Source organism: Balearica regulorum, chromosome 5 (genome assembly GCF_011004875.1).
Source record: "Balearica regulorum gibbericeps isolate bBalReg1 chromosome 5, bBalReg1.pri, whole genome shotgun sequence".
Classification (NCBI taxonomy): Eukaryota; Metazoa; Chordata; class Aves; order Gruiformes; family Gruidae; genus Balearica; species Balearica regulorum.
In genome coordinates, this window is record NC_046188.1 from 45,345,129 (window position 1) to 45,372,916 (window position 27,788).

Genomic DNA, 27,788 nt, shown 5'->3' on the forward strand with positions numbered 1-27,788 from the left:
TGAAGGGGGTTTTTGTATGTACTGGTAGCTCACTAACTGTGTTATAAGGTAGCTGATTTAGATATGGGCTACACGTTGGTAGCCAAAAAAGAGACATGCTCAGAAAAGAGATAGCGTGTGTGAACTATGCATATTTTATAGATGCTTCTGCAGCTGAAAAATGTTTATCAGCACTGAAGTGGTTAAGCCACAAAGCAAGCTCAGGAACACGTAGATTCCACAATTAACAGCAGGATGGAAACTCACATCTGCTCGAGTGACCATTTTGGGCTGTGGCTCCCTGAACGTGGGGATGCCTTTACAGCAGGGGTTCTGAAAGTGAGAGCTCTGGGGACCGTGAGTCTGTGGCTGACTTCAAGGCTGTGAAATCAAGCCCTTACCATGGGTTCACTGTGCTGAAAGCTTCTGCATTAGAGGGAAGTAGAAAACAGCTTTGTGCTACTTGTCTCCATTTGTTTTTTCATCACCAACCTCTGCCTTGTCTCCCTCCTTCTCCTCCAGTTACCACTGTCTCCCTGGTCGAGAGTAGCCGGATAGCCACAGGTGCCGTGCTCCTCCTGGTCAGCCGAGCCCTCTTCATCCTCATCAGCATTTATTATTATTACCAAGTTGGACGCCGTCCCAAGAAAGTCTAATTCCTGGGCTTTTTGTCATGGGAAGGGTGGGAGGGGGGTTTGTGTCGGTAATTTTGCATTATAATTATAACTTTTTTTTTTGTTAGTCCCTTTTTGTTCTAAAGTGGTTTCCTTCTTTTCCACTTACCGGCATGAATCAGTGTGTAACCCGGTGCTGGTGGCATTGCCAGGAGAAATGGGGGGGGAGCAGCATCAGGCAGGCCTCCCCCCGCACCCTCCCCATAGGAGGTGAGGAGCAGTGGGAGAAAGGCTCAGGGAAAAGAGCTGGTTTCCCAGGGAAAACTGGCCGGTGGGATCACAGGCTCTGAACCTGCTGGAACAAAGCACAAAATAAGACCAGCACATTGAAACACAATCCCTGAGGAGACAGGGCAGTAAGGCAACCACCGAAGAACTCAGCTACTCCTCTTGGTAGGTCTTGCACCTGCCTGGTGGAGTGTGCCCTCGTGTACAGCCCGTTCCCCTTTTAGCAAGTACTGACTGTCCACGTAGCTGGGAGCTGGACGGGGCTAGGTCGAGTTCAGCGCTTTGCGAACGGCTCTGCTTTTCTTCCCGTTCATAGTTTTGCACTGGGTGCTGTGCAAAGCTTGGCAGGAGACAGAGCAAAAGAAGAGGGAGACCCTTTGCTCGTTCCCTTCGCAGGGACAGCACTGGGAACAGCGGAGCCGCTTGACCTATAATATTTTAGCAGTGAAGGAAGCTATGGGAAAGCACAAAGGCATCCCCTTTCTTGGGATGTTTCATGAAGTTTCTAGGCTGGGGTCCTGTCCCTTTCACCCCAGAACACTTCCTGCAGTTGCAGCTTTACTGATGGTGGAGGCAGTGGCGGGTGTGAGGTAGCGTCTGATGCTTTACTTAAGCAAGGGCTGGTGTGCAGTTGTAGTCAGCACTAGTAAGAGCGAGCATCAGTACAGCTGCTTGGGTCAGTGAGCAGCCTCTAGAGATGAGCCCCAGCTGTGGGAGGTGGTGTTCCAGCTCTGCTAATGTGCAGGCATCTCATCTCTTCTGACTTTGAGAAGAGAGGACCAAAGTTTGTAGCATTAAGATACTTAACTGGGATGAAGAACAGCAAGGAGCAGGGTGTATGATGGCATCATTGCCTTCTCTAGCTCAGTCAAGGACAGACTAAATGTGCTTTAGTACTCACCAGTTTCTCCAACATTTACTGGGCTTAACAGCATTGGCTGCCCTACTTCCTAGCGCTTTCCTTGCGGATTATCCCTGTCCACAGCTGGAGGCGGCATTTTTTTTGTTCTTCATGGGACTAAAGCCAGCAGGGGTGTGTGTGTGTGTACAGGATATGGACTACTTATGCACTGCTGTTGACTGGATCAAAGTGTGCCCTGGAATAGAGCTGACATCCCAAAATCCCAGTAGAGAGATGCCTACGCCAACAGAAGTGCTTGTGTGAACAACAGCCCTCAAGCCACTGGTGACACTGGGATCTACGGCTATTGCTGTTTTAATCTTAGTAGAGTTAGAAGAAGGTAGTGGGTAGTTTATGTTGTGTTAGTGCTTTTGGCATTTAGAAGCAGCTACATAAACTTGGGACACTGTGTGCATTGTACCTACTGGCCATGCAAAATGTCTGTCAGGTAAGAATATTGGAAATAGTTGAACCAGGAAACATCACAAGTAATCTTTTTTTCCGAAGAAGTAAATCGAATGGAGAGGCAACATCCAACAGCAGGCTAAATTCTGGAGCCTCCCAACAACACATGCCTGCCAAGCTGCTTTCAACATGTCCAAAATACGATACCGAGCAACTAAAACTTATATGTAAGAGGAGCCTTCCTGTTCAGGTAGAAGAATTGGGCTCCAAGAGGGAAACTGTTTCCCTGTGAGACAGGAACTGATTAAGTGCAGCCTGGAGAGTGTGACCAATTAGATCGAGTGGTGCTGCGTCTAAGAGCTGGAGCATGTCATGCTGGGGCTGTTGCCGTTAGCCTGCATGCCATCTGCACAGGCAGCTGCAATGGCCTCAGTGCAGCACTTTGGCTGCAGTTGTTGGTAGAGGTACGTGAAGTTTGATTCTTTGTGTTTTGGGGGTCACATGAATGTATACACAGACTGATCGTTGGTTTGGGGGGGAGGGGAAATAATTGTGTTTCCAGGAATGACAAGTAAAACTGACCACAGCAAAAGCAATCTTGCAAAAGAAGGAAATGGAGGGTCTTCTTAATGCTGTCATCCCATCTGTGTTGGCCGCAGGTCCTAGGAACTTAGTTATGACTCTGGGTCTGTAGATGGCTGCTTGGTTAGCATACCCTAGCATGTCATCCAGCAGGTGGGAGAAATGAGTTACTGCACTATGTGAGAGCAGTTCTCCAAAGACTTCTTGCTGGTTAAATCAGGTGGGAGGGTGGGGGAAGCAGAGCTTTCCAAAGGGGCTTTAAATCAGGTGGTGTCAGATTCCTCTGGTCCCCTGCTTAGCAGCTGCCTCTCTGCAAAACTTAAACCAGTGAGCCACATCTAGCTCTGCCAGTCAATGTCCTCTGCTCCAACACAGAGCAAAGCCTGGCGGAGTGGCCACGTAAAAGATTTCATCCTACTTGGTACCTAGTCCTGAAAGGGGAGAGATGAAGTTGTTTTATTTTCATGCTTCTTGCTCCATCTTGCTATAAATGGACCACGCAGAAAGCAAGTATGGAAGTGGACTGGGGCTCTACACCTCTTCTAAAATTAAGTGAGAAGGGGCAAAGGTATGGCCCTGCCTGACAAGGGCCACAAAAAGGCTGTGGTCCCTGGCATAGTCCCTTCTCATCAGCAAGGTGCTGCAGGAGAAACATGGCCAGGCCTACTTGAGGAGGTGAATTTGTAGCAGGTGAGGTCTAGGAGGGAGTTTCTTCAGGGTGGCTTGAGGATGGAGCCCAGGCAGTCTACCTACAGCACTGCCGGAAACCAACTGTGGCTGGTTGTCTTGACTCTGGTGTGAATGGGAGGAAAGGGAGGAGGATGCTGAAACGTTTGTACAGAACTGCATCCCTAAGGACAGAAGTGCTGGCATCACAGCTGCAGGTGGCAGTTGAGCATGTAATTTGGGATCAAAAGCCTGAGGCATCACTTCAGGCTCTGCTACTGAGCTGCTGAGAAAAAACCTGCATCTCTGCAGGCCTCAGATTCCTTATCTGTTAAATTGTGAGAAAAACCATGGACTGACGTCATCTCCCACAGGAGACAGTCTGCAGCGAATTACCTGCTTGCGTTTGTATAATGTTGTGCAGGGTTGGGAGCCGTGTTCCCCGGAGGGTTGTGCTCTGAGCAGGCACACAACTAAGGCTGACCCCCTTTTCTCTGCAAGAGATGGACCCGAACCCTTGTGTTCATAGAGCCCTCACTTTTGAGGGTGAAGCAAGCTCATCGATCACATATAACTCCCTTCATCACCTTATTTACGGCTAACCAGTATCTGACAAACTGGAGCTGGTGGCAAAGGAGAAGCTCTGCCTGACCTAAGCTGGCCTCTCCTTTCTGGTCAAGGGTTTTTACTTGGGGGGGGGGAGGGGGCAGGGGAGAATGGGACACTTCCGTTTATACCTCATTTTAGCTGCTGTACCTGAGTTTATTCTTTCTCCTCTGGTAAGAAAGTTACTGTACTTAACACCAAGCAAATAGTGAAAATTAAAGCCGTTTCACTTCACTGTCACAATATCTTTCTTTTATTTTTTTTTTTTAAGAAACGCACACAAAAACCGTGCAGAGAGTGCTTCAGGCTTGTGTTCTGGTTTATATTACAAAAAAAAAATCCTTTCAATATAAAAAAGCATTACAGTAGGGAATACAGGATAAATTAGCTCCACTATCTAATAAAAAGAACATTTACAGTTTTTTAAAATAGATTTCAAACATTATTTCACACGCAGCCCTTTTCCCAGGCATTCGTGACAGTCAGCATTAAATAACAGCCGGGAGGCAGGGGCGCCGAGAGGGGCTGTGGGCTCGGAGGCACAGGCTGCTCTCTACTGCTTCCATCCAAGGTGCTTGGGCTGTGGTCACGGTGCTACAGCGAAGGAGGCGGCAGCTCCCTCTGGTCCCCAGCCTGCCCAGAGCTCTCCAGCAAGCAGGGAATCTAGCCCCTGGCCCCAGAATATTCACCAGAGCTGTTAAAGCTAAAAATACAGTTGTTTCTCTTGCCTACTGTTCTGAAAACTACTGTACAATGTAGGGGGCAGCCACACAACCAAGGGACAAACCCAACAACGTTACATGCTTTGCCATACAGCGGGAGTCTGCTTTCTGGGCTTGACTGTTCATTAAATTCCCCCAGGAGAAATTCCTTCTGCCCGTTACCAACTTCCACAGGTCCTCTCAGACTTGCACGTATCTTTACAGCTACGTCCAGTTCTTGTTTAAAACGTGCTGCCTGGCCGTCGCTGGGGTTTCAAGCTGTGTTCCCAGTGGCACGCCAGCCAGCTGCAGAGAGGATTTGAAGTCTTCATCCAGAAAAGCGCAATGGGGGATCAGACAAGGTAAAAGAGGAGAAACAGCTGTGCAAAGGCCAGAATAACACAGACGAGTAAGAGATCTTTTTGAAGATACAGGGACTACTATTAGGGAGAGAGGGAGAGTGAGAAAGATAAAAGCCATGAGTACAGAATTAGGAAAGCCAAAGAGAAATAAGCCGGCAGAGATCCTGCTTCAGGAGTGTGTATTTATCACTTAGCACTCTGTCTGCTTTGGTCCGGTTCCCTCAGCTCTGATAGTTTTTCCCCCACACCACGGGTAGCAGAAAAAGGCTTTAAGGCTTTTTTTTCTTATATTTCGTTCAGCCACCCACCATGTACAAATCAGGGTATTCGCCTTCCAGGCTCTGACCTCAGACAGCCCGGCCTTTGCCTAATAAACTGAGGGGAAAGGAAAAAAAAATTGGAGACTGGGGGAGGCAGTTCTGCTTCTCTTGCTCACCTCCAGCCAAATTACCATCTCTGCTCATGGTTTTGTTCCTCCCCTGGGAATTGCTCTCCCAGAACAGTTGCTGACACCAGCTCCTGAGGCAGAAGCAGAACAGATAAAAACTCAGCTTCTGCTCAGCCCATTCCCTGAAAGATGAGTAGATGCAACAGATTTTTTCCTATCTTAAGCACAGCACCTGCTGTCGGGTACAAATACTGCTGGGTTTTGGCTAGCAAAACTGTTTTCCTTCATTAAACAACAGACCAGAATTTAATGCTAAAATGCCTCATTAAAAGCAGATCCAGAGGGAAATAGTTCAGAAGAGCTTTCCACGAGGTGTAGTGCAACATCTGAGGCCACTTAGCAGCCCTGGCCTCCTATTCCGTTGCTGGAATATGCTGACTGCAGCACGGGGGGGCTGCAGCTCTACCTGCCTGGGCCCTCTGCTGCTGCTGAGCAAACTGTTGTTCTCAAATGAAGCTTGAAAAAGCTCTAATGCCTCCCTCCTGCTCCTTAGTATCCTGATTCTCCAACCTGGACATTTAGCCAGGATTGTTGTCCATCGTGGACCAGTCCTTCTGCTGCTTTCCTTCCTTCCCTGTAGCCTGTGCAGTGCCACTGGGAGAGCTGAAGGGACACAGCCCCAGTGGTGTAAGGCAACAGCCACCTGCTGCTGCCAAACCTGGGCACAAGGTTACTGCTCATGTCCTTGCTGCTGCCTTCTGCCCCCTCGCCTTCCTTGCCAGTGCTTACAGCTCTCAGAGGGGCTGGTTTAAGCCTATATAAAAGTGCTCCATAATCTGAGCCTATAAAATCTCTAAAAAGACCTAAGCTAAGTAAGAAACCACAACCCCTTCTGTCCACCCCCAAGCACAATGAGCGTGGGGTCAGGGAGTGACCAGATGAACAATTAAGGCAATGGGGGTTGAGGCTTCCAGAGGAGAGAAACCAGCGACCTGTCCGGGTCGATAACCGTGACCACTGGAGCAGCGGCTGGCACGGTTTGGCTGCACGCCACGTGCTCCTAAAGCCTGCCTGGGGCCTCAGCAGTTCGTCTTAAACTCTGACCAAAGTCCAGTCCCAGGCATCTTTCTCAAGTTCACTTCCAAATTATTAAGTAGATGATACATTAGTTAAATGTCAAGCTATCTCAAGGGAGGAAACACTCTCAACTAGCAGGCAGACTAAAAACAATTCTGACTTGATGCTTTCATCACGAGCCCATGGGAGGATCTCGGGGGGAAATCCTCTGAGCAGAAATGACGCCACAAGACTGTTTCAGGCAAACAGCATGGGAGCGGCTGACAAACCTCTGACTCCTCCATCCAGCACCATGCCTGGAACTCCCCTTAGGGCTGGAAAGCATGTAGGAATCCACTGCAAATATTTATGCTAACAGAGCACCACAAACCGTTTTTTGCAAGTATGAAGGGAAAGGCAAAGGCTGACAAGATTTAAACACTCTTTCCTCCCCTTCTCAGGAAGGCAGCAGTATCAACAATTCTTGACCAGAGCCATTATTTTTCCCAGGAGATGGGAACACAGCAGGAGAAAAAAATGCTCTATTTCTTTTTCACAACAAGGAACAGTAAATCTCAGTAAAAACAGAAAGGTAGGCACCAAACTCTTGACCATCAGCCAGCCTTAGCTGAGTCCCATCCCTAAGTGAGACCATGCTGCCCCTGCCTGGGGCTCCAGAGGAAAGCCAGCCTCACTGAAGTGCCTGACTTCTCTGACAAGTTTCAGGTGGCAGGGGCAAAGGTTCCACTCAAGAATGCGTGTTTTCATTCTGTGGCTGGGGATTAAAGCCAGAATCACACAAACAATGACTACCTACTTCTCAGATGAGCCACCACTGCTTGTTTCAAACCCACCTGGACAGTCACAGACTTTGGCCAACCTGTGGCCTCATCCAGCCCCTGCATGGCTGTTCTTCAGTCCTTTGCTGTCTAAAACACGATGAAGTTGCGAGCGGTAGGCACAGCCTCACAGCGAGAGGTGCTCATCCTCCCGCTCTCCCCCCCCGCCGTCTCTGTCAGTCTCTAGTGCAATCAGCTGCGCTGGGCTCCTGCTCCACGGCTGCTGCAGGTGGCTCTGGGCAAGGGTCTGGTGTACAGTGTAGTGCACATCACCTCAAAGTTCCAGCCCCTGAAGTACAATCCTTTTGGTCATTCATATATTACAACCCTCTTTTCTCCCTACCCCATTTTGTTAAAAAAAATAAAGTTTTTTGGGTGTTTTCAGGTTTTGTTTCTTCTGATTTTCCTTCTTTCTTCTGAGTACGTGGGGAACATAGTGGTTCACGGGCCACCTCTTACTGGATCCCTCGAAAGAGACACATGGCAAAGATCATGGCAAACAGCTGGGAAGGAGGAAGCAGGGGGAGAAGAGGGCAAAAACAAAACAGAGAACCACAAGAGTCAGCTGCATCTTCCAGAAGACTGGCAAAGCCCTCCCTGGCCCTAGGTCCCCTCCCGTGATTCCCTCCTGCCCAGCAGTCAGTGGCGCAGCAAGGGGACCCTTCCCACCACCGAGGGGAGGCTGCGGCAAAACTTCTGTTTTTTTCCTGAAGGCCATCCCTCCCCTCCTTCCTCCATTCCCCCTAGCTGTTTGCAGCTACAGTAGCAGCCTGGCTTCATTCCTGAACCACGCTTGGGGTCACAGGGGAGCAGGCTCTGCGATCCCTGCTCTGCACACCATTCCCACTGCCTGGAGCAGGCACAGCAGGGCCTTCGTGGGGGCTGCTGGGGCTCTGCCCAGCTCCTTCTCCTTTGCACAACACAGGGCACTGGGGAAAGTACCTGGCCTTGCCCTAGCAATGCTGCAGGGACATTCTGGCTAATGTCATGTCTGGTGGAAGCCCGTTCCTCAGAAACATCACCAAAGAGCCAGATGCTAATGCTGGATAACAGAGATGCTCTGGAGCCAGTACAGTTTCAGGCTCTGAACAGAAGTTTTTAAAGCAAAGGCACAGTTTGAACACATTAACCAAGTGACAGATTAGTCGGCTTGCTGGGGTGCTGCCGCAACGAGGGCAGTGACTGTGTGGGGCCCTGGGGCAGGCAGTGGGTCCCCGAAGCCCCTCTGGCCAGCGTGGCAGGGTGCGAGCTCTGCGGCAGCCCGACACGAGGCGGCACTGCAGGCTTGCGGCACTGCAGGCGTGTGGCACCCGTTATTTCCCTGCCTTTTGTGGCAAGGGACCAAGCACCCGCCTCTTTCTAGGCAATTAAAACCACAAGTTGATTAACCTGCTGGCACTTTGCAGAACCAGCTTCCCCTGGCAAGGGGGAGCACCTGCCCATTTGCCTCACTGCTGGATATCTACCGACACTTGCTTTTCTTCTAGTTACGCAACGGTAAGTACCTCAATGGCCAACACTCCGATGGCAAGGGCTCCTGCAAGGTACACGTAGGTCTCAAAGGAGTTCAGGATCACAGTGTAGCAGCCCTAAGAAGGACAAAATGAGGTGAGACACAGCTGACTGGCACATTGTGTTGTTCTTGCAGCACAGCCCTCATTAGTCCAAGAGATGCTCTCAGATGCAGGCACCACAAGCATGGCTCCCTCTCACCCCCTCACCCAGCCCCACAGCACAGGGAGCAGGGACCCACAGGACAGTGCCAGGGAGGGGAAGGTTTTGCTGTAGTGGGATGGGAGTGGTTCACACCCACAACCCCTCACTGACCACAAAAAAATGTGTCTTCTTGCAGGGCACAAAGGAGCAGCACGGGAGAGGCACTCCCTCTTCAAAGGGCAGAGACTAAGCACAGGGGAAAGGACTCTCAGGGCAGATGACAGCCAGCCCAGGCTGGCTAGGAATAAGGACCATTTATTAAAGCCAAGATAGGAGATTCTTGAATCCTCTCTCATAGCCAGCAGCTCTTTCACACCCCAGGACTACTTCACTGTGCCTTCACCCAAAGGAGTGCAGATGAACACCTGCTGATCTTCTGGCTATAGGAGAATTAATTTCATGAAGAACTCAGGGCCATGCACTACAGCAGTCCTTCCACTTATGCAGCATAGCCACCATCATCTTTAATGCCATTTATTACTGCTCATACAATTAACAGCAGGTAGATCTTCTGCAAAAGTTTCAGGATCTTTCTGGAAATCACCAGCTTATCCTGCCCTCAGTTCTCCCAGCCTAAAATTCCAACCCACCAGCAAATTTCCGCAAATACGTCACATATAAAGAGAAAAGTAGATTGGAGTTTGTCCCATGTAAAAAGTAGCTCTTGTCTCCACTGAGCATATATTTCACTCACACACGTTTAATCCCATCCATACTGCTGGCATGTTTCGATCACCTGATTTTTTTCCTTCCACCGAAAAAGAAAACGTCTGAACTGCGAAGACAGCACAACAGTTATGTACTGGTATTCGTGCCAGACCTGCTCATTGTGGGTGAGACACAACCAGAGGACAGTGAAGGAGAGGACAGAGGGGACCCACTCACGAGGCAGACTGAGGGAGTGCAGACTGCTGTGGCAGTAACCAAGCTGTTAAAACCACGCTCTTGTCAACATGAGACCACTCAGCAGCAGCTCTGTTCCAGCCATGTTTCAGCCCAATTTTCATGGAAAAGCATCCAGCCCAGCACTAAAATGTTTGGGTGGTTGTCACAGCTCCAACCTTAACCCAACTTCCAGCATGCCCTGCTCAGCTGGCTACAAACGGGGGTGAGGACTGTCCTACCAGCATGGTGTCCCAAGAGCCTGACCTTGGCTCCAGGAATGCCTGAATTAAGCCACCAGTTGCTTGAGACCGTCTCTCCCATTTTACAGAAGTGCCTCATGTGTGCTTGGTGACACTTGCTGTGCACACAGCTTTTCCCACCAACACTGTGATGACAAGGGCTCACAGGAAACCTTCCCTTCCCACAGGCATCAGCATCACCACTTAGGGAAAGCTAAATCTGTTATCTGCTTTAACCCTCTTTCTCAAAATGCATTTCTCTTTCCCTCCCTGCTGTTTGTCATCTCTCTCCTCGCTCTTTTTCCCATCTATTCACAGCAATCAGACCTGGCAGAAGCAGTACGGTGCTGTCTGCTATGATCTCTCACCCAGAGTGCCTTTGCCAACCATTTCCAGCTGCCAGGCAAGAAACAGCTCACACGCTGCTTCCAAGCTCCTTTACTCTTTTTCACAACCTGCTATCAAGTGCTGAAAAGAGAACCACTCCTTCGTCCGGAGAGAAAAGGAGGCGTGTGTACCTATATGGTCAGTACAGAGCTCAGCTGGCTTATTAATGCTGAGGTGAACACAGCCAGGAACTTGGCTGGAAAGTTTCTTAAACTTCACATCTTGGTGACAATGTAAGGAAACACGACTGTAGTATCAGTGTCATTATGCTGAACTGTCTTGTTCCAGTCTAGTATTGGTAAAAATTGCCAATTCGAGAGGCCTAGCAAAAGAAATGCCCTTTTTTGATTGTAAAGAGCAAAAGAGCAGAGAAATGGAGCTTTCCAACATTTTTCTTCCTTGTAAAACATAGTTTGCAGTTGCCGTTTAAACCTTGATCTCTTGGTTGCATATGTTGTTGATGAGGAGTCTTTGTGAACTAAAGTGGAGGCACTACCACAGCCAGTAAGAGCCAACTCCATCCCAAACTTGCTGACCTGTGCTGGCTTGTGAATTAACTGCTCAGAGATAGTAGTAACCTTCAGAAACACAGTAAAACTTGATGTAAATTTCCACCCCAGCTCTCAATCCCTTGGGAAAATCTTCGTATTTCTGCTGATACAGCACAACACACACTTAGCAGTGCACTCAATGAAAGGGGATTTTCAACATCACATATATGGCATGACTTCAAAAGCTGTCAGCAGAAGTGCAATTAGGATGTGAGCTACAGTCAGAATGGCATGACCTGCCAGCTTCACTAGCTACCCATGACCACCCCAGCCATCTTGCTGCCCACTGTGAAACTCCTTTTCCTGGCGTTCGGCCTCCCTTACCTGTCGGTTCTGATACCTCTCGATGCCTATGAGACAAGCTTCCTTGTTGACAAACATCCCTTCCCGGCTCTGGAGCTCTCTCTGGCAACAAGCCTCCGGTGTTGCCTTTTCCAAAGAGGACTGTGGAAGATGAGGGACAGCTTCAAAATCTTCTGGTCCATTCACTCCACAACAGGCAAACTAGGGAGAGAGAGGCACAGAGAGAAACGAAGACAGAGTTGACACTGCCGTGAAAGCAGATACAAGAAATCTTCCAAAGACGTATTCTTGTAGGGATCAAAGCTTTAGTCAAAGCAGAGACAAAAAACAACTGTTGTGAGTTGTGCTTGTACCTTGGAGCTTCTGTTTCATCAAAGCCTTTTTATAAAGTCCCACTGTTCCCATATCATGCTGTAGACTCTAAGGTACCACTGGGAATATTGCCATGAACTACACAGGGCTTTGGAGCACATCCAGAATGACTTGCTTGAGATCACCCAGCAAGTCTGTAAGGGAGCCAGCAGTACAATCCAGGCTCCCGACCGTCTGTTCTCCTTATAGCTAATGGCCAGGATTGTTGCTGCTGAAAGGCACTGCTAGGTGATTCAAGTGAGGTCCATTTTTAGGATTCAAGTCAGGTCCTTTTTAAGGATTCAAGTCATACTCTGACTCTGTCTCCTTTCAGTCAGCAAAAGGAAATGTCTTTATTAAAGTCCTGAATCAGCATGAAGGGCAGCAATCATCTTTTTCTTTTAAGATTAAAATTGACTTTTCATCTGCAGAGCCTGACATCCTGCTCTTCCCTGCTGAAGAGACACGCTGTGGGCTGTACTGAGCACTAAGTTCACATGTGTACACACACACACACATGCATACAGAACTTCTTGTAGTAGATAATAACAACCGCAATTTCAATGACAGTCGATCTTTAACCTGCCTGATTAGGATTGTAATAACAAAGTCAATTTTGATGGCAAATATGTCTATACTGAAAATATACCATTAGGCAGACCCCTGCCTAATCTGCCACCTACCAACTCATTTCACAAGAGCTAACAAAAAGCCATTAGTTAGCACCAGGTTTTGGCTGTTGTTGGCTGGGAATAGTCCTGAAGTAGTCTGCACGAGGAAAGTTCCAGGGTAAACGCAGCGATATTCAGTTGCAGACAGCTCCATGGATGTCTGTGCCCGCCATTTGAAAGCTGGGGATACCCAGTCAGGTCAAATGCCTCAGGCTTTGGCAAAGCACGAAGGCTGATGCAGTCACTGGGATTGTCCCTCTCAGGACTGACAGCAGCTCGCTTTGAGAAAGACCGGCTGCCAGCTGAGTTCTCATCTCCCTCCCACCACCACCACAAACCCCGGTGCTACGCTTGACATGACGGGATGGTTGAAGCAGGCTGACCCTGGGCGAGCTGATGGTGTGGGCCGAGCACCATGTTGATGGTCGCTGACCATGGGCAGCACCGGACTGGCACAGCCTGACTTACTGTGATCATAACAGAGTTCCAGGTGGAAGAGAAGACATCAGTGTCGTTGTTCCTCAGGTAATGCTTTTTTAGCTCCTTGGTGAAGAACTCTCTGGTCAGCTGAAATGCACAGACAGGTGGAAATGTAAAGGCTTCTGCCAACACCTCTCCCAAGCACTTCCCAAAGCTCACTTCTGTGAATCCTGGGGGGTTGTTTGGTTGGTTTGGTTTGGTTCTTTTTTTTTTGCAAACCTCAGAGGAGAAACATAGGAAAAGGCACTGGCTGAACCATAACTATATCCAAGGTGAATGGTACTTGTTGAATGAAACTGTTGCTCATTAAAAATCAAGGATTGAATTATATCTATACTAGTAAGGTAATGCTTACACTTAAGAGTTGGGTTTTGTTTTTTTAAAATTTTTAGTGCTACTTGAAAGTGCTTCCTAAGTTGGAACAGGACTAAAACAGATTTTAGAAAGATCGCCAAATCCACACCCCAATAATAGTTTAACTTACTATGCTTCATGACTGCTGCAATCAAAGCATGATTTTGCCCTCACTTTTAATTTTAAAGCAGTTAAGTTCCTACTAATGACAGGGGAACTGCTCTGAATTTACTTCCATGTGTGAGAAAGCAGAATGAGGCCCTAATAAGATAAATTCTGGGAATAAAAAGGAAGTAAAAAGCATGTAATTAATATTAAATGTTCAAGTCAACTTACAAATCAGAAAAAAAGGCCATTTCCCTGACAACGGTTTAGATTATCTAAACTAACCCACACACATGAAGAAAAAAATCCTCTTTATATTTCCAGTATTTAGATAATTTAAACAATTTTCCTAAGGTCAACAACAGAAACAAATGGAATTTCATTTACTCCTGTTTACATTTACAGTAAAATAGAACAATCAAATGAATATTTTGGCTCAGAGTCCTCTCAGAAAGTCAGACACTTTGAAATTACTTTTACTTAGGATCACTCTCTGGAGGAATAGTAAATATACAAACTTAATAGTCTTGTTAAACTGAACACTCAGAGTCAATCTTGTTGCCTTTCTATCACTTCAGGATGAAAACTTCAAGGAATCTCTTTTCAGGTTCCCAACAGGTCTTGACTTGTGTGGTCCCTTCTCCAAAATACCTTGTGATTTGTGATCTACACAGACAAAATCTCTGCCACTGCAAAGCCTCAGCAAAGTGGGTTGGACTTGCTAGTGTTGGACTGCTCTAGTGTTGCATATTTGCAGGATCAGGAATTAAGCTGTCTGAAAAATACCCTTTTTTCTTTTTTCTGTTGTTCATACAGCACTGCAGATGCTGTAACATACACTGCTCCAGGTTGGTTTCAGGTTCTTGACATGCAAAGTGAAATATCGCACATACGCATACATATGTCCGAGATGGATGGGTGGGCACAAAAGCACAAGTACAAAATTCTTTGTTTCCTTTGTAACTGTGTCACAAAATTTAAGGGGAAAAAAAAAGAGGCGGCTGTGGTGACTTTTTAAAAGACCCCTGAATACCACTTAATATTGACTTCTCTTTTACAAATACAAACTAAGGCCAAAATTAATGACTAAATCAATACTGGGTAAAACTTTGTCACAAAGACTTAAATGATGCAGGTAGCTCAATCTCACTACCTTTTAATTAGATATGCTGCTAAATTCCTAAATCACTTTTATGAGCCAGATATTAACTCATTTTTTTGCTTTTGAATATTAAAATACCAGAGGACATGGCATTTTCCTTTGGGAATTTGGTGTACTGAGGGAAGGTCAGGTTAGAAGATGCTGAAATACATCCTCAGTGTTCTCCTTTCCTTCCCTTTCTCTGTGTATTTTGTCCACGCAGCACCCTACCCTGCAGAGACAGCAGCACATTTTTTTAATGCTTGCCTGTTTCTGAAGCGTGGACTTTGAAACTGATATTAACGTTGGTAATAATCCCAGCCAACTGCCTTTGGCGGGGTCTAAAACAAGAGAGTCATTTAAATATAAAGCGAAACCTTTATTTTGACAGCAGCAACCCCAGAGGAAATTGTTCAGAGTTTGTGTGCGATTTTTACGAGACTTGGCCTAAAACAAAGCCTAGTGCTGGAAGGGTAAGTTTGCCAGGAAAATAACTGATTCCATTTTGTTGCTCTTAAACTGTTTGTCCTGAGCATCAGTTCAGAAAAACATTTAAAAAAAAAAAAAAAGGAAAAAAGAAAAAGGAAAAAAATGGATCAGCAGTAGCATCTTTCTTCTTTTAAAAAATTGCTGACAAAGGAGGATAAAAGTCCGTAAGACAGTCCTACTCACATGCCCACCGCCCCCCCGTCGCTGAAGCCAGCAGCGGCACTGATGAGGTCCGTGCACGTTGGAGTGCTATGGCAAGAACTATTCAGCTGGGAGCAAAGGGCCTGCTAACAAAACTAGATCTTCGCACACACTTCTGGCAACACAGTTATATCAGCCACAGTCACGAACAATAAAGAGCCTTTCAGCTGTGTTTTTTTCTAGCTGTTCTGAAGGGAACGTCTCCAATAGAGAAGAAGCACATGCATGTGTACATTGACATGCCAGCGAACGAAGTGGGACTGTTCTGTCACACTGGTTCAAAAACCAGCTTGGCTGGGATTACTGCAGCCAGATGAAGGGAACTTAGGAAAAAGAGGGCATTTCTGCACAACACCAGTGCCGGCACTGGCCAGGAAGCTCACAACCTTCTCATGCAGCACTGTGTTCAAGAATACTGAATGCTGTGCAAGAAGCTGGCTTCATGGTGCCTGCTTGGAAAGGAAGACACACTCCTGTCCATCTGCATCTGCCTGAAGCATCCTAATGTTTCTGACACAGTGCAGTGCTTGTACTGTAAGTACAGTCACCAGTGCTGCACTTTTCACTCCCACAGTGCCCTCCAGCTGCTCAAATGAGGGATGGACGGTTCATGTTTTTTAATTTTTGCCTTATGTCTGAGGAAACAGAGGTATCAGGAACCAAAGCGACTTGTGTATTAAATATCAGAACTGGGGCTAAAAATCCAAATGTCCTGACTCCATCCAGAGCCCTGCCACTGGACTCATCTGTTCCTACCATGCTGCTTTCTTGCTTGCTAGGACAATTCACTAAGAGTCAAATATCCCTCCCATGTTTTCCCCATCCAGACCTCTGAAGAGCATATAAAGAACAATTCCTGTACATAAATCAAATCACTCTTTCACAGCCTCTCCCTATTGTTCATGGAAGATGTTATTTTATGGGGGGGTCTTCTAGATGAAAAAGGGTTCTCCACCCACCAAAACCTCCTTTACAAAGGAAGAGAAACTCTGGTACTCCCAGAGCTGATTAACAACAGCTTTCCTCTTCAGAGACTGCTTTTAAACAGTTCTTTGGGAGTGCAATTGGACTTGAGATCACAGTAGCTTACCATCACTAATACCACTTTCACTAATCCAATCACCACATTCAGCTTCACTGACTCTTACTCTCATGTCACATCTCAGGAGAAAACATCTCTTTTCTCCCTTATTTTTGTCTCTTAATTTATTTTACTTTCTCAGCTATTAATAATTTAACTCTGTTGAGTGTTTGGGAGCTAGTTTGGATGTAAAACACTATATAAGAGAAAGCTGCACTGAACATTATCTGGAAAGCGAACAGATAGAGTGTATCTTTCTCTTTTGTCTCATTTTATGCAGTCACAGCCACATGGACACATACAATGACCATCACAGGAACCCACCTGGTAAGCTTCCAAGAAATTTAAGTTGCCTAAATGTGCATTTACCACCACACACCTTGAAAGTAACTTATTTCGCAGGGAAGAGAAAAGTACATCTGAACCTGACCTTAAATTGCTACTGTGAAGAATTCTTCCTGACACAGGGTCACTGAAAGACCACCTCTGTCCCCATGGATATCCTGTCCAGCCATCTAGACTCACGCTAACCCAAAGATGACAGCAAAATTAGCCACAAGTAGTTACCAAGCCAGAGGAGCTACCACCAAAATATATAGCAACAGCAAAACAAGGGGTTTTTTCAGAAGAAACCTGAGGAGAGAACAAACCACAAGAATTTGCAGACTAAGTTTAACTTCTGCATAGAGCCATCTCCAGCTATGCTGGGATCTGACATTCTTCATTCCTTCCCATTTAAGCCCTTCCTGTCAGTCATTCTGACAGAGTGGGAAGCTGGTGATACAAACAAGGCGACAAGCTCAAGAAAGATAGAAGTTTGTTCCCCTTCAAGTTTTATCTTGCAAAACACCACCAGATGCCAGAGAAGTCTAGAATAACCACTGCGACCTTATCTTGCAGCATAACATATCCTCACGCGTCCCATGGCTTCCATGGGAGTGGACGGTACCGATGCTTTGCCCAGAAGCAAGACGTCGCAGGCTCCTCGTGACTGAGGGAAGAGACAGCCAGCCCTGCAGGACACGCAGTGACCCTGGCTAGTTTCTCGTACCTTTTTCCAGTTTCCCACAGGGAAGGTGGGAGGTGGGAGCAATCAGCTGCCGGCTGCTCGCCCAGACCCTGCTCACCAGGGACTGCGTTCTCTCTCTGTCATGAAGCCTGTACCTGGGTCTGCAGGCCAGTTTCTATGTGTGTGGTCTGCTGCTTGAGCTGTACCAAAGGAATTCTCGAAAATCTCCTAACAGCAGAGCTGTTACGACCAGAACACACCAGGCCCCCCATGCTGCAAACTATTTATTGAGTGGTAGCTGTTCCCACGAGGGCATGGTCTCAAAGCCTAAGCTGGAATGGGGCACCCACTCTGTGTTCAGAGTGCGATCCCTTCCCCACTGCCTTCAGATCTGAGGCAAAGACAGAAGACCATCAGCTTATAAAGGGGAAAAAAATTCCTCTCACTACCTCCCCCCAAGACCATCCTACTGCACAAACACCACACTGTCATGCTGTGAGCTTCCTCAGTCTTGATTCTTTGCTTATCAAAATCTTTTTATATGTATAAAATTAAAAGTATATCCTGGGTCAAGAAAGTCATCATTATACATGGCCCTTCTATACTCGTGCCACATTTCTGTCATCTGCAGTACAGGGAACGTGCTGTATGCTCTTACTCCTGGCAGAGGCCAAATAAACAAAATAAATACTAACAATCACTAGTGACCATCTCTACTAGCCAATGTTTTTTCACAGCCATCACTCAGACTCATATTTCAAAGATGTGCTGACTTGAGAAGGATGGACCTAGTTCAGCTGGGCTCTTTGCATATTTGGGAACGTGAAAAAATTGCACAAACCTTTGCTGGCTAGACAAACAAGTGTAGAGAAACTAGTTAGAGAAACGAGTGTAATAAAAGCTTACTACTAGTGTAGGGGAGGGATGACGGCCATATAATAATATGCGTACCAGCAATGTAGAGAAAGGCTACATCATACGAAACTGTGGAGAGAAGGACCAGAAACTTGTAAGCAAGGCAATAGGCAAGGGATCCATTGATGGGACTCAAAATGGGCCATGGGGAGACTTGCTCAGGGCAGGGCAGGAGGAGTATCTTAAAAGCAGCATTGAGAGGAATCTGGTGCACACCAGAACATGAAAATTCAAGAAGGAATATGATTAGAAGATGCATAAGAGAGTTTTTGCACTGCAGAGCAAGCATTGGCTCTGCTGGGAAAACAGGAGGTTTCACTATTAATATTAAACACATGCTATACTGAAAAGGAAAAGAGTTGCTTTTAACCTTAGTGTGACTTTATTATAAAACTTCTCTCTGATGGAATGTGCAGCTGGTTTGGCTGCAAAAGAATCAGGAAGACTCTAAAAACTTCAGGATTTAAGTAGTCCCTTGGTGTATATCTCCTGTGTATATAAACCATCCACCCTGTACACACCAGGTTAGTTAGCATTCACCAGCTTGCTGGCAGTTCTGCAGACCGAGGGTAGTAATGAAGCAGGTTTGTTGGTATTTGAAACAAATAGTTTCTCTACAAACGAATCAGCCACCGTCTAACACCGTGCTCCACCTGGGTACAATCCCACCGGGGTTCAGAGTTTGCCCACCATCGGATACTTACATTTTCTCTGAAGATAAAAGCCAGGATTGCAGCTGAAAGCTCCGCCAGGAAGATTAACAAAATGAACATGAAGAACTGGAAGAGAGAAGATGAACAAAACATCCAAAAACCAACACAGATATACTGTTAGGTGCTTGCAATAGGTAATAGAAACACAGGGTTTTAGTCACCAACACAACAGGAAAAGTAACTGAGGAAACTTTTTTTTCCCCTTACAATTAAAAAAACCCTATGAGACAGTAACCTGGAGCAGACACAAAAACCCCTCTCTGACCACATCACAGGACATGGGAGCTTGTGACACTTTTGCCTGGTTCTAATGGGGAAAAGAGAATAAGGCTACAGGACTCATAACATCCCCTGATAAATCTGCACCAGGTTAAACCAGTAAAGCCTACATTGATGGAAGAAATTACATGATTTGTGTAGATGCTCATACGGTGCACTAAATGGTCTTGACACAGGTGTATGCATCACATGCAGACACCTACATATACACACACAGCTCTCACCACAACATAAACAACAAACAATTTTACTGTAATATGATCATTGCTCATTTTGTATGGAAGGAAGTAGCAGGACATATACTCAAATATTTATACCTATGACCAAAAATTGACTCTTTTCAGAATATTCCGCATTTCAGGGCAAAATTAGCCTTGGTTAACATCCCCCCTCTGTACTGACTTAAGTATTAACCTCTACCTCTACAGAAAGTTGGTAACACACCATCATAATTTTAATTTTATAATGCAAGTATCTTCCATGTCTTGTATAGTACCCAAAGTGTGCATATTCATATTGTTAAAGTAAGGGCGCACTGCAGACTTGACAGAAAGCAATAGCCAGCAGATTGAGTGGCAGTAAAAGAGAAACAGGCATCCAGTTTGAAGTAAAACCATTACATTTATACCATCAAAATTCTAGGGAAGAGAAATGAAAGCAAACAGAGGCACGTGGTTGTTCATTTTAAGCTAGAACTGTATTTTCATCCTGTTGTCCTTACAACCTTCTGCTGCTTCAGTCTAAAAGTCTGGTCTTCAGTTTTACTAAAGGCATCTTGTTTCTGCGATTCACTGTGCCTTCACCACCCACCCCACAGAAGTAAATCAGATGCACTTAAGAGGTCTCATCCCCAGAGAGACTGATGTCTTGCTGCAAGGGTGCTGTCTCCGGGACCTTGTCTACCCTGAGTGCTCAGGTACTGTGGAGCATTTCCTGCCTGAGATGAACGCCGGGACTCCTGCGGGCTTCCACCTCAGATCCTCCAGCCTGGAGGTGGCATAGAAAGCTGGTACTCAAGTAGAGAGGAAAAGAGTGTTGACGTGAACAAATCTCCCAGGGCAGGAAAGCACTCACTGACATCAAAGAGCTCAGGACTCAGCCTGTCTTTGGGACCAGTTCTCAGTTACATTGATGCCTCATGTTAGTTCGACGCTGCTTCAGTCCATAACAAACAGTAAAATGAACAGGCAGGGATATGCCCTCTAACATCCTTAAAACAGCAAATGTTGGTGCTGAGGAACTAGTATGGGAAGAGCAAAAAGTAGCTAGGCTCACACCCTCTCCTGAAATGGCATTTATTTCCATTCTTGGAGACAAAATAGCGGGCTTGAAGAACCGTAAGTCTTAACTAGATGGATATTTTTTATGCTCTTCTAACCATAAAATCATCTTTTGAGAGTCACCCCTTCTAAAATTCAAGGATCCCAAGGATTAGCCCACAGATTCAAAGATGATTTTACAAAACTGAGTGAACATTTAGAAATGAACTCAGATTTTGGCACCATCTGAGAAAAACGGGAGTGAATGGAGAACCCAATAAGACCGCATCACATGGAGGGTAATAAACATGCGGTACATGTTACCAGTGAAGGTGGTTGAAGCAACAAGTAGAAGTAAACACAAGAGAAGTCTGGATGGGATTTTTTTGTGTGAGAAGGTTATTGAACGTCTTTCTGAAACAGAAGGCAGGCAGATGGGGCCAGAAGTACTATTGTGATCCCCAAGCAATGATTTATAAACAGTGTCTCAAATACTGTGCACCATGCATTCTGGTAATGGAGAGAGAATTCAGACTACCTGCTTGGAATGGGTGAAATGTTGTTTTGTTAATTATCAGAGCTGTAAGTGATTTTTCCCCACTGGAAAAGTGCACGCACCACCCTGTCCCATTTGTCTTCCTGCTTCTGCAGTGGAAACAAAAGAAAAGGAGCCTGGGCTCAAATGACAAAACAAGAAGAGTCAGATGAGCAGGGATATTGGTTGCTAACAGAATGCTGTTGCTTGATTTTGCTGAACTAGTTAACTCTGTAATTTATTCTTACTGCTGGAGTTTTCTGTGTGGCTTCTTTTTTTCCTGCTCAGAGACTGTTTTGTTTTTAATTTCACCACAGGAGGGCAAAGAACAAGTGATGAGAATGAACGATGCTTTGCAAATTCACATCATCATCCATCAAGGGATCTCAGCATAGTCACTAAGAGGTCTGAGGTGGTGATCAAGTGATTAATCCCATCACCCTGCTAATTGCATTTCATTTACTGATTACTGGGAGGCACATGTTCACCCAAGTTCCAGCACAGGTCTGTGCAGAAGTAGAAGCAGCCATTCCCAGATTCTCTCTGATAAGCTTCATTATCATTCCCAAACTGATTTACACTTACATTGTGCAGTCTGCATCACAGATTTGTAACTGTAGAAACAACACGAGCAGCCATTAGGGCTGACAAGAAAAAGAAGATGGATCATCAGTGTTTCAGAACTTTCTCTCATTCTGCATTTTAAGGAGAGTCAAAATCTGCCTATTATGTTTTGCCTCCCAAAATTAAATTGATTACTGATATATGAGAGCGTTAAACAGCCAACTGGTTAATGCATGTGACACAGCAGGCTCACATTCAAATTCATGTGGTACCCGCCACATGCAAGGTGAACATCCTGAGGAGCGGGGTCTTGCATGTTGGTCAAAAATCCTGCCTCAGCTTCTGGTGATGGTTACAGGTTTATCAGAAGTTTCCCCAAATCAATGTTTCATGTTTCTTTTTCACAACTCACCTAGTCCTCCAGTTTCAGCAATGCTGTTCCAAAAAGAGCAGCAACTGCCTCTAACCCAAAGGACCCACATTTTCATGCTGAGAAGTTTCAGGGGCTACTGCATTCGTTTTACAAGAGTGCAAAACAAGACATCTGCACTCAAAACTAAGCCAAAGGAAGCTAACACAGACTGCTATTGTTGCAAAGCTGAATTCAGTCCTGTGGTGCACTGTTGTATGCTCAACAGCACTTTGGATTCTGATTTTTATGGTGTTCTTTTGCAGTCAGAGAGTCTTTAGGACAATCCAGAAGTTATTCAATGTCTGATTTGGAGGTCAATGTTTGTTGTTGTGGGCCAAGCCCAAATGCTGGGAAATCTAGAAACACTTCACAGCCTTGTACTTAATGCAACATGTTAGGTTCCACAGTGATGTATTTTAACAAAAGACGAGCAGCTTAATGAAAAAGAAAAGTCTTTGCAAACGCAGAAGCCAGAACCTAGAGAACATGCATTTGTGTACCTGTCTTGTCCCTTCTATCTTCTGTTTACATTTGGACTAAAAGCTTCAGATATACATTATGCATTGCCATGAAATCTCACTCAAGCAGCTCTCTGTCTCATCAATTCTTTAACAACTTTGTAAGAGGACTTGATTTGATCTAGCAACTTCTCCCCAAGTACCACCCCTCCCCTCAAAGCCCAACACTCTCCTTTGTGCAAGGTGTTCCCAGTCTCTCTTGCATACACTCATGAATGGTTTGCCTTTTCAATGCCTAAAACTTACTCCCATCAGACTTCTGGTTTCACAGATGTTTTATGCATTTTAACATCAGCTGGTGTGACCCCCCAAAAAAGCAGAAATTAGCAACATATCTCTTCTCACTTGGTATCAGCACAGATCCTCGTCCAAGTGCTTCACTGCTGTTGGACATGAGATGGCAGGTTAACAGAGTTGACTTTGATACCAGAAGCCCTGGAAGACTTGATCAAAGTGGAACACTAATTTCTGAACCACTAATTACTTTTAGAGTTTTTCCTAGTCTAAGGCATTACTTCCAGCCCATGTATTTCTCACATTCCACATATAAAATAATAATAAAAGTAAATAAATAAAGCAGCAGGGCTCAGAACTATCTCTAAGAATCAGAAAAGTAATAACCACAAAATTGAGTGCACTGGAGTGTATCTAAAACACCAGGAGGAACATTCAAACCATGATGTAACTCTGATGTTAAATCAGGAAAGAGCATGGCCCAGAGCTCTGTTCCTCCAGCCAGGCCCCCAATCTGTATGCAGTGGGCATGGTCCAAACTGAAAATATTACTCTCCCATTCACTTGCAATCAATACTTCTCAACAAACTCAACTTTACTTTTCTTAATCTGACAGGGACAGGCTTTGAAGTAACCTCAGGCTCAGTGGGCCTGATCCTTTGCATTTTATTAGGTTCCTCTGGGCAGATCTCCATGACTTCACAGGTGAAACATTTGGTTTTCTGATTTACTTCTGAGGTGAGTCACTAGAAATCGAACCCACAATGGCTTCCAGAAAAGGGATCTCATCTGGAGGTTATGGATTCAAGGAGTGGGTGAGCCAAGTGCCAGAGACAATTTATCTCAGTGAAGCCACACTCATCTCTAAGAAAAAATGGTTTTGCATTCAAGAAAGACGACTTTCCTGTTCTGTTTAGAGATAAGCCTCTTTTGCATGATGAAGCAGCTGTGCAAGATACAATCATAACAAAACCTTGTAGCATCACGATTTATAAAAAAAAAAATAAAGACAATCCCAAAGCCCCAACAGACTCAGAGGGAGAAACAGAAGGTCACATTTGACAAAAATGAAAAATAAACCTAATGATCTTTGCCTTTCAATACATAACTGGTAATGCCTTCCAGTAAGATAAAATGGCTGGAAACCCTGCAGTATCAGAACTTATGGCAGAGGTCAAGAGTGACTTATTTTAGAGGCTAGCTCTTTGTAAATAGTACTTGATGACCACACAGGCTGAAATTTAACCCTATCATTCAGGGGAAAATTTGCCCAAAGATAAGAAATCTGGTTCGTTTTAGGAGCAAAGTAGGCTGCATAAGGGAGTGATCAGCTATTGAGAGCCACAATAGTAGGCCACCACGCAGTTCTGAGCTGGACATTTCTGCTGATGTGGGGGGCTCCGTTACACAAATGCATTGCTCTACATGTTCCCTCTGCTTTGTTGCGAACCACTGAGGAATGAATCCACAAGTGGAGCAGTGGGTTTTAGGCAGTCAAGAGAGGATCATTTTTGGTCACTTTATAAAAGTAAAAAAACCCCAAATAGACAAATAGGACTGCTTCAAAACAAAGCTTAACAAGGTCAAAATACACTCCCAGACTCCATACCCACTGGTCTCAAATCTGGTATAGGGAAAAAAGCAAATTCTGTCTATTTCTACCTGTGTGTAAAAGTAGCCTAAGCCTATTTATTATCTAAGGGAATGATGGCTACAATAACAGACACCTGTTCGTGTACTTATCAGAGCATCATCCAGTCACCCCCTTTCTTGGGAAGCACGAAAAGGTAAAGAGAAAATGCAAGGACACTTACAAAAAGCAGGAGGCATTTGTTCTCACGGATGGCACCACAGCAGCCGAGGAAACCCAGCAGAAAGAGCATCGCTCCCATAGCCAGCATGATGTATGCTCCCGTGAAGAGCAGAGGGTTGGCAGCCACTATCTCTCGAAAACCTGTGGGATCCACAATGACCCAGATCCCAACTCCCAGCAGGCATGCTCCTCCCAGCTGTCACGGCACAAGGAGAGGAAAGAGAGGGAAATTACAGCCTATCCTGCTGGGGAGCAGCAGGCTGCTGGAAACAATAGGATTCAGGAGAGAAAATGGATTCTAAATACTTACAAATATAAAAAAATTGAAAAGAAACATCAGGTACTTCATGCAGCTCAGACAGTCTCCCTCCATGGTCTTCAGGCTCCTTGATCCAATTTTTCCTGCAAAACACCAGCACTTCCTTTTATTGGAGTGACACAATCCTATCTCCATTTGTATTTCCCCCAAGATCCCATGGAGTTCATTATACAGAAGAGCTCATTTCTTACCTGAACAAGGCAACATAGCACAAGCTAGTAAGAGAAAATGATCACTGCTAAGTTCCTTTGCATTCTCCCAGGTCTAAAGGCAAATGCAGATGTGAAAAGGAAAGCTCTAGCTTTGCTTGCAAAGTGAGATGCTGGGGAAAAAAAAAATCCCTCTGCACATGAAGATATTTTTTTCCCCAGTCCCTAAAGCCTGTCAGGTCTAAGAAGCACTGAATGTATCTGCCTACTTCACTCTAAAAAATGTCATATTGACATAGGAGCCAGAAGAAGCTGTGCCCGTTTGAAAGACTCACAAGCAAGCATTTGAGGCAGCTGGCTCCAAACAAGCTTCCCCTACAGAATGAATGCCACCCAAACAAGGACAACATTTTCAGGGAAACTTGTAGACATTTGGAGGAGTTGGGTGGGGAATGACAGCAGCGCGTGGACATGGGAAGGCCTGAGGAGGATGTTCTTACACAGTTACTCAGCCTGGAGCACACCACCTGCTTGTCATGCAGTGTGAAATGTTACTGTACCCATGAAGTCCTGGTGCTCTACATCCCACCCTGCTCAGGTCTTTTGCAGGCAGAGCCCATGGATCAACATTGGTAAGCTTTTAAGGCCAGGAGAAAAATGCTACGTAATCTTAACGAGTTTTGAAACTTCATGTCTGAATAGAAAACAAACTGTTTAGAGCAATACTTCTATTGGAAGAGCAGCTATAAATCCTGACCAGGTGAGGCTACATTGGAAGAAAGTTTCTGCTTGCTGTTTAATGAAGTGACTGTGTCTCCCAATATGCAATTATATCACCAAGAACCCTAGAGGGACAGACATAAAATAGTAAAACTTCCACTGAAACATAAGATAATACAGTCATGGCACCGTGCACAAATGGATGCATACATATGCAAGCACAAAGGCACAAGTCTGCTTAGCTCCCTAGGGAAGCCTTCCTGAAGCCCACATGCTTCTTAACCCATCTCTTTCTCCACTGAGAATGCCATTCCCTAAATAGACCTGCATCCAATGATATGGTATGTTAGCAAAGTACATTCAATTCACTGAAAAGAAAAACCAGAAATTATCCAAGGTTTTCACCAGGCCAGAAATAAAACTCTTTCTTTCACTCCTTCATTGTTTTTGTTAATCCACAAAACTTGGGAGTGCTGTAGAGCTTCGTGGGATGCTTCCCCCAGTGACCATGGGAACTGTTCTGTTTTAGCCAAAGAGCTGAGAAACCCCATAGCAAGCAGTGCTCCCAGCAAGGGGCTGCCTGAGGTAAAAGCCATATTTTCATCATACAGTGTGTGTTTGCTGCACTTCCTTAACTTGGTTTAAAAATCAGATCAGTTCCTTCCTAGTGGCAAAACAGGCAGAGACACACATGGTGTGACGCAGAAGCTTATGTGGACATGCAGCTGCTTTCCCTCTGCACCTTCATGTGCCTGAGGTATGACAGCAGCATGCCTGTGCTGGCTGGGTACCACCAAGGGAACTCCCTTTGCTAGAGGAATCCTGAGAAGATCCACAAAGCCAGTCTTACAGTCCACCTCACTTCTGGAGAAACACAAACCTGAATCTGAACCTGAGAACAAGAGCAGTATTTTCCTTTAACAAAGTTTATTTTCTTATACCTCTGATAAACAGCTGTTCTGCCCAGAGAGACTCAAAGCCAAGACCACGACTGCAGGAGATGGTGTGGCACAGAGCTCTGACATGGGCTTGGAGGAGATACCCACAGCTTCCTGACAGTGTTTAAACCCATGTCTGCAAATCTCACAGAGAAAGGAGATCTTGAAGTCTAGAAGGGTAAAGAGCTGGAGAGGGAATTCTTGAGTTTCGTGAGAAAGGTGAACCTTCAGCACCACTAACCCATGAGCTTGGACACTATAGTAGAGAGTGATAAGAAAATACAGGCAAATCGATAGAATACTGGAACTTGAAGAGTCCCACAATTATTGGCAGCCAGATGTTCCCATCACCACTGTGCTGGTTTTGGCTGGGATAGAGTTAATTTTCTTCATAGTAGCTAGTATGGGGATATGCTTTGCATTTGTGCTGAAAACAGTGTTGATAATAATAGAGATGTTTTTGTTCTTGCTGAGCAGTGCTCACACAGAGCCAAGGCCTTTTCTGCTTCTCACACCACCCCACTAGTGAGTAGGCTGGGGGTGCACAAGGAGTTGGGGGGGACACAGCCGGGACAGCTGACTTGAGCTGGGCAGAGAGATATTCCAGACCATATAATGTTATGCTCCGTACATAACTGGGGAAGCTAGCTGGGAGGCGGGATTGCTGCTCGGAAACAGACTGGCCATCATTTTGGGGTTTTTTTTCCTCTGCAGGTGGTGAGCAATTGCATTTGTGCATCACTTGTTTGTTTCTTTAATATATATTTATTATTCTTGTTGTTGTTGTTGTTATCTTCCTTTGTTGTCCTATTACACTGTCTTTATCTCAACCCACAAGGTTTTGTTTTTCTTTTCCATTCTCTTCCCCACCCCACCATGGAGGGGGGAGTGACTGAGCGGCCATGTGGTATTTAGTTACCGGCTGGCATTAAACCATGACAACCACACAAAAAAGTTATGCTTCAATGAAACAAAGGATGGCTGAATCTCAGTATATTAGCCAAAGTCTGAAAGTTAGCTGAGAAACTTCTAAGTCCTGCTGCCTCGAGCACCCACCCACATGATCTGTA

The 27,788-nt window shown here is 45.5% G+C and overlaps 2 protein-coding genes across 8 annotated transcripts in view; one reads left to right on the top strand and one right to left on the bottom strand.

Moving 5' to 3' along the window:
- Positions 1-4,281, top strand: part of TP53I11 (tumor protein p53 inducible protein 11) — a 28,129-nt gene extending 23,848 nt beyond the window's left edge. For all 4 annotated transcript variants that reach the window (XM_075754683.1, XM_075754681.1, XM_075754679.1 and 1 more), the window contains one exon: positions 502-4,281. In XM_075754683.1, coding sequence (XP_075610798.1) covers positions 502-635 — 134 coding nt within the window. In that variant the 3' untranslated portion in view covers positions 636-4,281. The remainder of the gene's footprint in view (positions 1-501) is intronic.
- An 11-nt stretch (positions 4,282-4,292) lies between these two features.
- The window catches only part of TSPAN18 (tetraspanin 18), a 127,938-nt gene continuing 104,442 nt past the window's right edge, over positions 4,293-27,788 (bottom strand). For all 4 annotated transcript variants that reach the window (XM_075754678.1, XM_075754675.1, XM_075754677.1 and 1 more), the window contains 7 exons: positions 24,903-24,994; positions 24,594-24,788; positions 18,970-19,044; positions 12,959-13,057; positions 11,490-11,669; positions 8,893-8,976; positions 4,293-7,890 (listed from right to left, as the gene is read on the bottom strand). In XM_075754678.1, coding sequence (XP_075610793.1) covers positions 7,843-7,890; positions 8,893-8,976; positions 11,490-11,669; positions 12,959-13,057; positions 18,970-19,044; positions 24,594-24,788; positions 24,903-24,965 — 744 coding nt within the window. In that variant the 5' untranslated portion in view covers positions 24,966-24,994 and the 3' untranslated portion in view covers positions 4,293-7,842. The remainder of the gene's footprint in view (positions 7,891-8,892; positions 8,977-11,489; positions 11,670-12,958; positions 13,058-18,969; positions 19,045-24,593; positions 24,789-24,902; positions 24,995-27,788) is intronic.